This window comes from Dipodomys ordii, unplaced genomic scaffold (genome assembly GCF_000151885.1).
Source record: "Dipodomys ordii isolate 6190 unplaced genomic scaffold, Dord_2.0 Scaffold29, whole genome shotgun sequence".
In the NCBI taxonomy this organism is placed as follows: Eukaryota; Metazoa; Chordata; class Mammalia; order Rodentia; family Heteromyidae; genus Dipodomys; species Dipodomys ordii.
Genome location: NW_012267245.1, coordinates 7572625 through 7584396, shown reverse-complemented (window position 1 = coordinate 7584396; position 11772 = coordinate 7572625). Strand labels below are relative to the sequence as shown.

The 11772-nt window shown below is 41.8% G+C and overlaps 1 protein-coding gene across 1 annotated transcript in view; it reads left to right on the top strand.

The window, feature by feature from the left end:
- Dtwd2 (DTW domain containing 2) overlaps positions 1–11772 on the top strand; it is a 19140-nt gene that overhangs the window by 1650 nt on the left and 5718 nt on the right. Inside the window, exons 3-5 of the mRNA XM_013016018.1 lie at positions 2838–2932; positions 3413–3605; positions 9887–10015. Coding sequence (XP_012871472.1) covers positions 2838–2932; positions 3413–3605; positions 9887–10015 — 417 coding nt within the window. The remainder of the gene's footprint in view (positions 1–2837; positions 2933–3412; positions 3606–9886; positions 10016–11772) is intronic.

Below are 11772 nucleotides of genomic sequence, written 5' to 3'. Positions count from 1 at the left end.
CTCAGATCTCAGCCTCCTCTGTAGCTAGGATTACAGGCATGAGGCATTGGCACCCGGCTTTCCCTGAGCTTTTTGCTCAAGGTAGGCTAGTGTTCTACTACTTTGAGCCACAGCTCCACTTCTGTTTTCTGGTGGTTAATTGGAGATTAGAGTCTCAGGACTTTATTGGCTGGGCTGGCTTCAAACTACAACCCTTACATCTCAACCTCCTGAGTAGCTAGGATTACAAGTGTGAGCCACCATTGGCCGGTAGTTTTATTTATTTATTTTTTTAAGTTCAGAGTCTATATTACTTTCAGAGCTAAGAAATTAACCTTTCTTCAAACCGTGAAATATTCCTTGTTTTGTTGCAGAGTATTAAATACTCTGTTGGGAAACCTGTTTTCCAGACTTAACAACTATATTTTTTGTCAGGAGTCTGACAGTTTGGTTGCTAGAATTATTTTACTCCATTTAAACTTACAACATTGTGTGTTCAAATTTCCATAAGATAATAGTTTGCTGGCTACAGCAGGGCGTGTGTGTGTGTGTCTGTGTGTCTGTGTGTCTGTGTGTGTGTCTGTGTCTGTGTGTGTGTGCTGGTCCTGGGCTTGAACTTAGGGGCTGGGCACTGTCTCTGAGCTCTTTTGCCCAAGGTTGGCCCTGTACCACTTGAGCCACAGCTCTACTTCTTGCTTTCCTGCCTGGCCTGGCTTTGAACTGCAGTTCTCAGATCTCAGCCTCCAGAGTAGCTAGGAAGCACTGGTCCTTGGCGTTCTCTGCAGTTTTGATGGTGAATACTGTTTTTATTTTATGGTGTACATAGTATTCTGTCTTCTCCTTATTGTGTGGTCCCAGATATAAGATGGCTATTCAGGTGGTATTTTCATTGATTTGTGATGACTTTAAAATTTTCAGAATGTGTTTCTCTTTTTTTATTTTTTAAAAATCTATGGTAAATCCACAGTTTAGTTGATCATCCAAAAATGTATGTGCTGCAGTTTTGTATAAACAAGTACACGCGATGTGAAAAGAGTACATCTTCATCGTTTTCCCTTATTGAAAGGACTTTCTGGTTTACATCTAGCTCAATAATTCTATCCTGCTTGTGCACACTGGTGCACAGAGGGTGTGGTGGTTTCATAACCTCCCATAAGGAAGGGATGTGAGGTGGTGTGCACAGGCTGTGAGGGGGGCTGCGGAGAGGAAGCCGACAGGGGCCACTGGTGGAGCATCTCAAAGAGTGGATACACATGTGCAGAAACTCCCATCTCCAGCTGTTTGGCCTTTGTGAAAGGGCACGTTTATCCATAGTGGTATGAAGTGTTCACTGCTTTAGCTGAAAAGGTATGAAACATGAGAATAAACGGTGGTGGGAGAATACCAGACCCTTAACCTTCTGTGAGGTGCTGTGACTACAGCTCAGGGTAGGAGTTAAGAGTGAGGCTCCTCACTGCCTGAGGTCACATCCTCACAGCTCTGTAACCTCTGAACTTCAGTCTTCTCAGCAAAATGAACACAATAAGAGATACAGTTCTTTGCTGTCTAACTGCAAAAATTGTATGAACCTATTCATATTGCTATATCTCACTTATAATCATGTGTATTATAAAATGTTACCTATGATGGCAATGATAATTTATAGTTTGTAAAAAAAAATCTAAAATTGATAAATCAAGAGAATGTAAGCCTGGGCTGGTGGCTCATACCTGTAATCCTAGCTACTCAGGAAGTTTAGATCTAAGGATTGTGGTTTAAAACCAGCCCAGGTAGGAAAGTCAGTGAGACTCTTATCTCACATTAACCATCAGAAAATTGGAAGTGGAGCTGTGGATCAATGGTAGAGAGCTAGATTTGAGCAAAAGAGCTTAGGGACAGTGCCCAGGCCCTGAGTTCAAGCCCCATAACAGACACAGACACACTCACAAAAATAGGTTGGTAAGTGAGCCTCTGTCTGAGTCTCACAGTCATGGTAAGAAGTGTGAAAGTGGAAAGTGTTCTAAAACTCACATGCCCTTGATACCTGGCTCAGGATTAAAGATGAACTTATGGTAAAAGAAAAGTTGTTCCTAGTATGGAAGCTAGGATGTTGAAAACCACTGATTGTAGTTAAACTAATGGAATTCTCAGAAGTAGTCACCAGATTTCTCTGCTCCAAAGCTATTGTACTCTGTATTCTTTGGGGCACCATAAGTCCAACCTCACCCAGGGAGAGGTGAGAGTCAGCCTCCCTTCTGGAGTAAAGGGTGTGCATGTTCATTGCTTAGAATTGTCCCAGGTGGAAAATGCCATCCTTCACCCCACTTACTGATGTAACTATTTGTATTACTTTGGATCCTTTTATATTTTGGGTTATAGTCTAATACTGGGTCACTTCTTTGTTACTGAAATCATACCATTTGGCCATTGGGCCAAAATTTGCATCTGTCTTTGACATGCTCATTATTTTGCTTTTTGAGCAGCTTCTTACTTTTTGGGCATAACGATCTAGGCAATTATCTTTAATCTGATGTAGTACAAAATGTAATTGTTTTTTAAATAAAAAGCTTGTCAGAATCTGATTCAGTGTAGTCAGACACAAATTTATGTTTTTATAATCCTAGCCACTATGTAGATTAATGTTCCCTTAATGTATCAGTAAACTGTAAGCATATGCTAAAACGTCATTCTTGCATTATGGTTAGCATTAATAAGTCAGAGAAGCCTTACCCAGTATTTTACTGTGAAAGTTATGCATAAAGTTCTACATCAACTGCTCGCCATCAGAGTCTTTAAGTTGTTAGTACTCAGGACCTTGCCACCTAGCTACATGCTGAGCCTTGTCATAAAAGTCACGTCCTACCACATTTTCTTCAAAGGAGAGCAAGGTGCTGCGCACAGTCCCTCTGCTGGTGGCCTGCCTCCCCCAGGACAAGTGCACAGTGAAGGTTGGCCGTCGCTTCAGTGGAGAAAGGTAACGGAAGACGCTCACTGCAGCGGGGCCCGAGGCCTGGGTGGGGACAGCGATGAGTGACGGTCGGTCAGCAGAGACTTGTCAGTGTATCAGCTTAGCCAGATGACTTAACAGAGGGTTGTTTCTTTTTTTTCGGGGGGGGGGAGGGGGAAGTCCTTGGGCTTGAACTCTGGGCCTGGGCACTCTCCTGAGCTCCTTTTGCTCAAGGCTAGCACTGTACCACTCGAACCACAATGCCACCTCCAGTGTTTTCTGTGATGAATTGGAGATGAGAGTCTCATGGACTTTTCTGGCCTGGCTGGCTTTGAACCACAGTCTTCATATCTGAGCTGCCTGAGCAGTTAGGATTATAGGCGTGAGCCACTGGTGCGTGGCAAGGTTGGGGGAGGGAGACTTTTATTAGGGATTTAGTAAGCATAATGAAACTTCTGTTTTCTCCTCAACCTAATAAAGATGTACTTACAAAAAACATTTTTTTAGAGATGTTGAGCTTTCAACTGTTTGCCAGAAGTCTGGAACATTAATATTATATCCAGGGGCTGAAGCTACCGATTTGGAAGAATTTCTGTCAAGTTCCCCTGTTTACCCTTCCACACTTGTCATCATCGATGGCACCTGGAGCCAGGCCAAGGACATCTTCTATAAGAATTCCCTGTTCCGACTTCCCAAACAGGTAAGCCGGCATGTGTGCATAGACTTGTGTGCCATGTGTACTTGACTGGCTGTAGGATATGTGTTCTGTATTTATACATAAATACACGTATATTTACAGTCTCAAGGTTACCTCTGTGTACTAATGCTTTTATGAAAAAGTTTTATATTTAAATACTTAGCTACTAAATTACCTAATTCTTATTTGGAACCATTAAACTTTTTGGTATTACTTGTGGCTAATCCTAAAGTTCATCCATGCAGTTAGTTATAATCTGTGTCCTAGTATTGAAACATTCTTGTTTCTGGAATACATTCTTCTGACTACCAAAATGTTTTGATACATAGCTGAAGTTTATATATTACTTAATGTAACTGAATTATAACATACTATTTTTTGTACTTTAATTGTTAAGTTTAGAGGCTAAGGTAATCCTAGATTCACAAGATGAATCACAGATTTTAATATTTCTCTGTGGCCTAGAATAAGTTAAATAATTTTGTAAATAATTGCTTAATTTCTGGTCCTGGTCACTTTAAAGATGACATTTTAATCCTTCCAGACTTTTTTTTTTTTTTTGGGTTGGTCGTGGAGCTTGAACTCGACCTGGGAGTTGTCCCTCAGCTCACAAGACCTCACAAGGCAAGCGCTCTACCGCTTGAGCCACAGCGCCACTTCTGGTTTTCGAGTGGTTTATTGGAGATAAGAGTTTCACGGACTTTCCTGCCCAGGCTGGCTTTGAACCACGATCCTCAGATCGCCTCCTGAGTAGCTAGGATTACTGGCATGAGCCACTGGTGCCCGGCTCCTTTCAGACTTTTATAGAACATATGTCTCAAGCTTTTTACTTGCATTTGACCCATTTTAATAGCTCATATATTTCCTAGGAATTCTCTTTTTTCTAAGTTAGCACATTGGCTGGTGTATACTAAAATACATCTTTACATAATTATTTTAATTTTTTCCTGTATGTTTTTTTCTTATTTCTAAATCACATACATACACACACACACACAATAAACACACTTTTTTCATGAAGATTCAAAAAGTTGTTTGCTAGGATTACAGGTATATGCCATGATGCCTGGGGAAGTTTATTAGCCTTTAAGACTATAATCTTTTAGGTTTTCTTCCTTCTCTCTTCCTCCCTCCTCCCTCTCCTCTCACTCCTTCCCCTCTTCCCTTGCCGTGTGCCAGTAGAGCACAAGTACTTGCCCGGGAAGCATTCTACCCCTTGAGCTCTGCCCTGTCCTTTTGCCCTTTTACTTTGTTTTGGACAAGATCTTGCCATCTGTGCCCAGACCGGTCTTAACTAGCATCCTCCTGTTTCTGCTTGCTAAGTATTTGGTATTATAGCACACCTAGCTGGTTAAGTCTTATTTCTAAATGTGGTTTGTTATGTGTTTCTTACCTTACTCTTTTTTTTTTTTTTTGGGTCCGGTTGTGGGGCCTGAACTCTGGGCCTGGGTGCTGTCCCTCAGCTCTTCAGTTCAAGGCTAGCGCTCTACCACTTGAGCCACAGCGCCACTTCCGGCTTTTTCCTTTTTGCTTATATGGTGCTGAGAAATCGAACCCAGGGCCTCAGGCTTGCAAGGCAAGCGCTCTACCACTGAGCCACCTTCCCAGCCCCTTACCTTACTCTTAATACACACAAACCCATCACTTTTTAAAAAATTGACTTGTCTTAGGTTTTGTTCTTAATTTTGTACATTTATTTAGTCTATAATAGTATAAATTCATGAGAGAAAAATGGTAGAAAAGATAGAAAAATCAGAATTTAATCCAAAGCATTGCTTTCTTTATCGATAAAAAAGAACCATATTTTTCTCCTAATAATGAGTAACCATATGTAAATTTCACACTAAACATAATTGAGGAATGGAAGTATAGTAATGCAAACCTGCTAACTTGGTTCCTTTTAATTTGGAATTCTAATAACCCAGACCATTTGGCAGTGAATCTTTTCCCTCAGAGGAGTCTTTCCTATGAGGCTCTGGACGTTTGCTAGGAATAAATCCAAGATGAGTGAGGAAATGTTTGTAGAGGCCCCTGGCTTTCTTTGCAAATACATTTTCATGCAGTACTTGCATAGTTTTGCTTTGCTGCTTTTAATCCATTTACTAAGGCTTAGTGTTTCCCTTGGCGAGCAGAGAGCACCATAGAGAGCACTCAAGGACCAAGTTACTGTCCTGTGTTACAGAGTGGTTTATGTTGTATGTCTGTTCTATTGCCAAATTTACCCTTGCTTTTTAAAAACTTAAAAAAAATGTATTCTCAGTATTGGGAGTTGCTTTACTTTCAGAAGACACTTTAAATAGTATTTTTTTTCCCCCACCAGAGTTAATAGTGTAAAAGATTCTGGACTAGCATGGTGTAGCATAGCCTCATTGAGTAGTGGGTTCTGAATAACTCGTTCTGCTTAGTGCTTGTTAATGACTTCGGTTCTTCCCAGTACATGTGTTTTTCATCAGAGAGATAACCATATCGCATCACAAGACCTCAGCTTAATGTGAAGCCAAGGCCAGAGGCCTTTGTAGCTGTGATTTTGCCTTTTGACCTTGGCATATCATTGGTGGTTGTGTTGACAGAATATGTCCATACCTCCTTTCTGGCTCTTGTACCCTTCCTCATATACCACAGAGCTGCTCTCTGAGCCTATAGATCCTGTTTACATAGACAAACTGAGTGACATTAAATAAGGTGGCTTCTTTTTGATGTGTGATTCTAGGTGATAGAAGAGTATGAGATAGGATTTTGGTACAGCAATACGTAAGGGGATAATGTAGAAAGGTTCTCATGGACCTCCCTGTGGCATTCCCCTATGTATAGAGGAGTATGAGGCAGGAGGAGCTGGGATGCGGCGGTATGTAAGAGGACAAGGCCTTCATGGACCTCCATGTGCGTTATGTGTAGAGTTTGGACCTCCATGTGTGTAGAGGAGCTGGGGCAGGGGCTGGATGCGGCGGCGGTATGTAAGAGGACAAGGTCTTCATGGATCTCTATGTGCGTTATGTGTAGAGGAGTTCGGACCGCCATGTGGCATTCCCCTATGTATAGAGGAGTTGGGGCAGGGGCTGGGATGCGGCAGTATATAAGAAGACAAGGTCTTCATGGACCTCCATGTGCATTATGTATAGAGTTCGGACCTCCATGTGTGTAGAGGAGCTGGGGCAGGGGCTGGGATGCGGCAGTATATAAGAAGACAAGGTCTTCATGGACCTCCATGTGCATTATGTGTAGAGGAGCTGGGGCAGGGGCTGGGATGCGGCAGTATGTAAGAGGACAAGGTCTTCGCGGACCTCCATGTGGCACTGTGTAGAGGAGCTGGGGCAGGGGCTGGGATGCGGCAGTATGGACTGAGAGGATAATGTAGAGAGGTTCTCACGGATCTCCATGTGGCATTCATTCCCCTTTGTGTGGAAGAAGCCCTTTCACAACAAGGACTGTTCACTGTTCCTGAGCCTTCTGCTTCCCGGTCCCCTTTCTTAGCACGGTCACATTGGGGATTAAGTGTCCAGCACATGAATTCAGTAAGACATATCAAACTACAGCAGGCTGAAATCCCAGAGGATGCAGCACTGCCATAGGGAAGGGAAGGAGAATTCAGTCAAGCATTCAGTTTTGTAGTACGTAGGGTGAATTCTTGACTGTACTTTCTCCCTTTCCCCTCATTCATGTACTCTCTCCCCTTGGTTCTATCCCCTTCTTGCGAGTACCCATTTCCTGGTACTTATTTTTTTGGGCTTTAACTTAGTCTTCTTTATTTCTTTCCCGTTGGTCGTGGGGCTTGAACTTTGGGCCTAGGTGCTGTCTCTTAGCTCTTCAGCTCAAGGCAAGTGCTCTACCGCTTGAGCCACAGCCCCACTTCTGTTTTTTTCTGGTGGTTTATTGGAGGTAAGAGTCTCACTGACTTTCCTGCCCAGGCTGGCTTTGAACTGTGATCTTCAGATCTCAGCCTCCTGAGTAGTTAGGATGACAGGCATGAGCCACAGGTGCCTGGCTTTTGACTTAGTCTTTCTAAAGAATTATACTGTTTGAGCTCTTCATGGAGTCTGTTATACTTCAGTTAATTGGTTTGTGCCTATTTGCATACCACCCCGTGTATTTACTGAAGAGGTGGTTGGGAGGGTGAGTGAGAATGGTGGAAAGTTGGCACTGGTGGAGAGGCGCTGTACGTGAACTGCTCTGTGCAAGGGCAGCTCCTGTGAACAACCTAAAGATCATACAGAGAAGACAGTAAGGGAAGGGATGCGTCTAGAGAGAATGTTGGCGGGTGGCACTGCTCTAGACGCTTCACATCATAAACCGCTTTGTGGAATGGTAACTGCTTTGTGCAACTGCTTAACAGTACCTTGGAAAAAGAAATTTTGACGAGTCATGAGCTGTTAGTCAAATCTGCATTACAGTTTGCATGCCCACACCAAGCAGCATTCTTTGGTAATGCCTGCTCAGAGGCAGCATCCCTTTCCTTTTTCTTCCACCAAGGAAAAAAAGATCTGACTGTAGAGAAGAACTCTCTACACATAGAGCACAAGCTGAACTGTGTTTCTCATCAAGAGAAAGAACCACAAGAGGGGTGTGGAGGGACAGGATGCCGCAGCTGAGGGTTCACGACTCAGGTTGCTTTGGGATACTGGAAGTTAGGAAAGGATGTCAGATTTTAATAGCTAATTGCCAGTGTTGCCTGAACTTCCAGTACACATGTTCTCATATTTTATGAGTAAATATGAAATTAAGATATAATCATCTTTTTTAAAAATATTTTTTATTGAGATTAGGTGATTACATAAAATTCACATATTTCACAGTATTGTGGGATAGTGATCCTTCAAGTCACAAACACATTTTAACCTTCACAAGGCAATTTGTCATTATCATGGTCTATAAAGTTTGTGAATTATGAGCTTTGACAATACAACTGTTTCTTCCACATCAGGTGATATTTACATTTCTTTCCCTTTGCGTAGTGTCATCTGTCCCTGTTTCCCTGTCCTTCCCTCCCTCCCAGCGCTGCCCTTGAGTTGCTTAGTTCATTCTCCTCAATGCCTAGCGGGCCTCTCTGTTTATGCTCATATCTTTCAATGTGATTCTGACCAGACTGTGGAATGTGATTTTATCAGTGTAAGGTTGGTTGAATTTTAATTGAATTTAAAACAGGAATCAGAAGGCTAAACTGTTGCAAATATGTTTAGTATACCACTTTTTTTTCTTTTTGGTTCTGGTCCTGGGACTTGAACTCGTGGCCTGAACGCTGCCCGAGTTGTTTGCTTAAGGCTAGCAACTCTACCACTTGACTCATAACTTCACTTGTGGCTTTTTAGTGATTAATGGAAATGAGAATCTGATGTGCTTTCCTGCCTGGGCTGGCTTCGAACCATACTCCTCAACGCTCAGCCCCCTGAGTAGCTAGGATTACAGGTATGAGCCACCAATGCCTGGCTTAACCTGCTACTTTTTACTTAAGATATATACTTTTGTGTGTATTTATACCATTATCACACAGAAATATTTCTGTCAATTTATATTAAGAACTTTTGGAATGATAAACTGTAAATACATAAGATTGTAAAATTATTCTCTAAAATGATGATACCATTTTAGTTCCCAGTGTGTGTTTTATTTCTTCCTTGTCCTAAAAGTGTCTGATACTAGCTACTCTAATGATGTGAAATATTAGCCTGTTGTGGTTTTAATTTGTAGTAGATCACTTGAGCGTCCCCTGCTGGCCCTCATAGTGTTGTGAGTGAGCCCAGGCCCTTGAGCATGCTGGAAAACACTGAGTGCAGCACTGTACCCGTGATCCTCAGCCCCTCAGGCCCTTCTCCTATACCAATTGCCGTTCATGTATCGTGATTTGTGAAGTGTGTATTCGTTCTTTTTCTCACCGGAAGGGAGTTGTCAGTTTCTCATGTTGGAAATACAGGACTTTGAATATATTCTGGAAGTATTTTCTTTGTCATACGTATTTGTAACTAGTCATTTAATATTAAACAGTTACAACAATAAAATGATAACAGATGTTGGTATACTTAATATGTATAAACCACTGGTAATTTTAGGAGGAAAGTGATTTGTGTTTAAAGCACAGTTTTAGTGGTGCATATTTTTATCCCAGCATTCCAGAAAGAGAGGCAAGTTTGAGGCCAATCTGAAGTACCTATATAGCATGACATTGTCTCAAAAAAACCTCAAACTATCAACTAATCCAAAATAAAAAAAACAAGCCTCCAAAAGCTAAATAAAACACAGGCCTTAAAATTTGAAAATTTGTTTATTTATGTTTTTGTGCTTTTTTGTTCCAGGTGCAGTTAAAAACTAACATTTCCAGTCAGTATGTAATTCGGATGCAACCCACTAATAGATGCCTTTCTACCCTGGAATGTGCTGCTGTTGCTCTTTCCATCCTAGAGAAGAATGTTCACATACAGGAGGTATGTGCAAGGTAGTGGGGTTTTCTCTGTGTGTGTGTGTGTGTGTGTGTGTGTGTGTGTGTGTGTTTTAAACACTAGTACTGGGCTTGAACTCAGGGCCAGGGGGCTGTCTTTTACTTTTTTTCATTTAAGGGTAGAGCTCTATCTACCACTTGAGCCATACCTTTAATTCCATCTTCTTTTTGGCTAGTTAATTGGAACTAGAAGTCTTGCAGATTTTTCTGCATAGGCTAGCTTTGAACCCTGAGTAACTAGGATTACCGACGTGAGTCATCAGCACCCCACAGAGATTGCAGTTTTGGAGAGTAGTTTGGTTAAATTTTATTTAGGAAACTTACACATGATTAACTTGTAAAATTTGTTACTTAAGAGGTAGAAATTTATGTCTGTTGTAATCTTATTTCCTCCTTGGTATTTTCTGGATTAGAGTTGCAGATTGTATTATTTAAATATTCACACTGCTGAGCAAATAGCGTAATAAGTGCCATTGCACAACATAACATGGAATTTTCTTTTTTGACTTTTTTTGGAAGTCTGTATTCTCTTATGTCCAACTAAAACATTCTACAACAATATTAGTTTTTTCCATTGGTGCCTTTATTTGAGGAAATACAGTACCATCCTATTTATTAAAATTAAACTTGCTTTGAGTGTAAAATAGATCCTTGTTTTTTGGATAGAAATGCCTACAGAATATGGAAAGGTTGTGAACTTCAATCACCACACATTCTGTTAGTTTCCATGAATATATGATGATTGCTTATATAATTAATAATCATCAGCAAAAATACTGCTTCAGTGACCTTACTAATAATATCAATCTTTTGGAATATGTAACAGGCTTTTTTTTTATAGCAGTGGAAAAACTAGCTACACTTAAATTGTTAGAGTTTTTTTTTTTTTTAACAATTTGGAAAGTTTGGTAACTATAATCCGAGAAGAAGGTTAGAGGAAAACCAGCATAACTAACTGGAGATATAGAAGACTCCTTCTGACAGACACACCACAGCACATACATGCACACACCTCACACGCACCCTCTCTCCCTCCCTCCTTTTCCTACCTCCTTTTCCACCCACCTGCCTTCCACATTATGTACTGTGTTATAGAGACTGTGCCTTAACCCTGAAGGAAGTCCCAGTGGGTAAACATGCAGTTCTGAGTACAAGATGTTAATCCTAAAGAGAACTAAAAGCTCTCAAGAACCAGAAGGGCTAAGTGCCTGAAACCGTCATTGAACTGTTTTCTCTCCCTGGCCCTAAGCATGGGGAATGTCAGAGCTGGAGACCTTTCTTCTTTTGAAACAGCTGGGCTTCTTTTAGGTGTATAAATGTGTGAATAGACTTTGTTTTGGGTCTAGGCAATTTTGCTTTCTCCCTTCTCTGCTTTGAAAAATAAATAGTGATCTCAGACTCCCCTCCCCCTTACCCTTTCTACCCACTCTCCACGCTCAGGCCGTCATCAGAGCAGGAGTGACCTCAGACTCCCCTCCCCCTTACCCTTTCTACCACTCCATGCACAGAGGCCGTCATCAGAACAGGAGTGACCTCAGACCCCCCTCCCCCTTACCCTTTCTACCACTCCACGCACAGAGGCTGTCATCAGAACAGGAGTGACCTCAGACCCCCCTCCCCCTTACCCTTTCTACCCACTCTCCACGCTCAGGCCGTCATCAGAACAGGAGTGACCTCAGACCCCCCTCCCCCTTACCCTTTCTACCCACTCTCCACGCCCAGGCCGTCATCAGAACAGGAGTG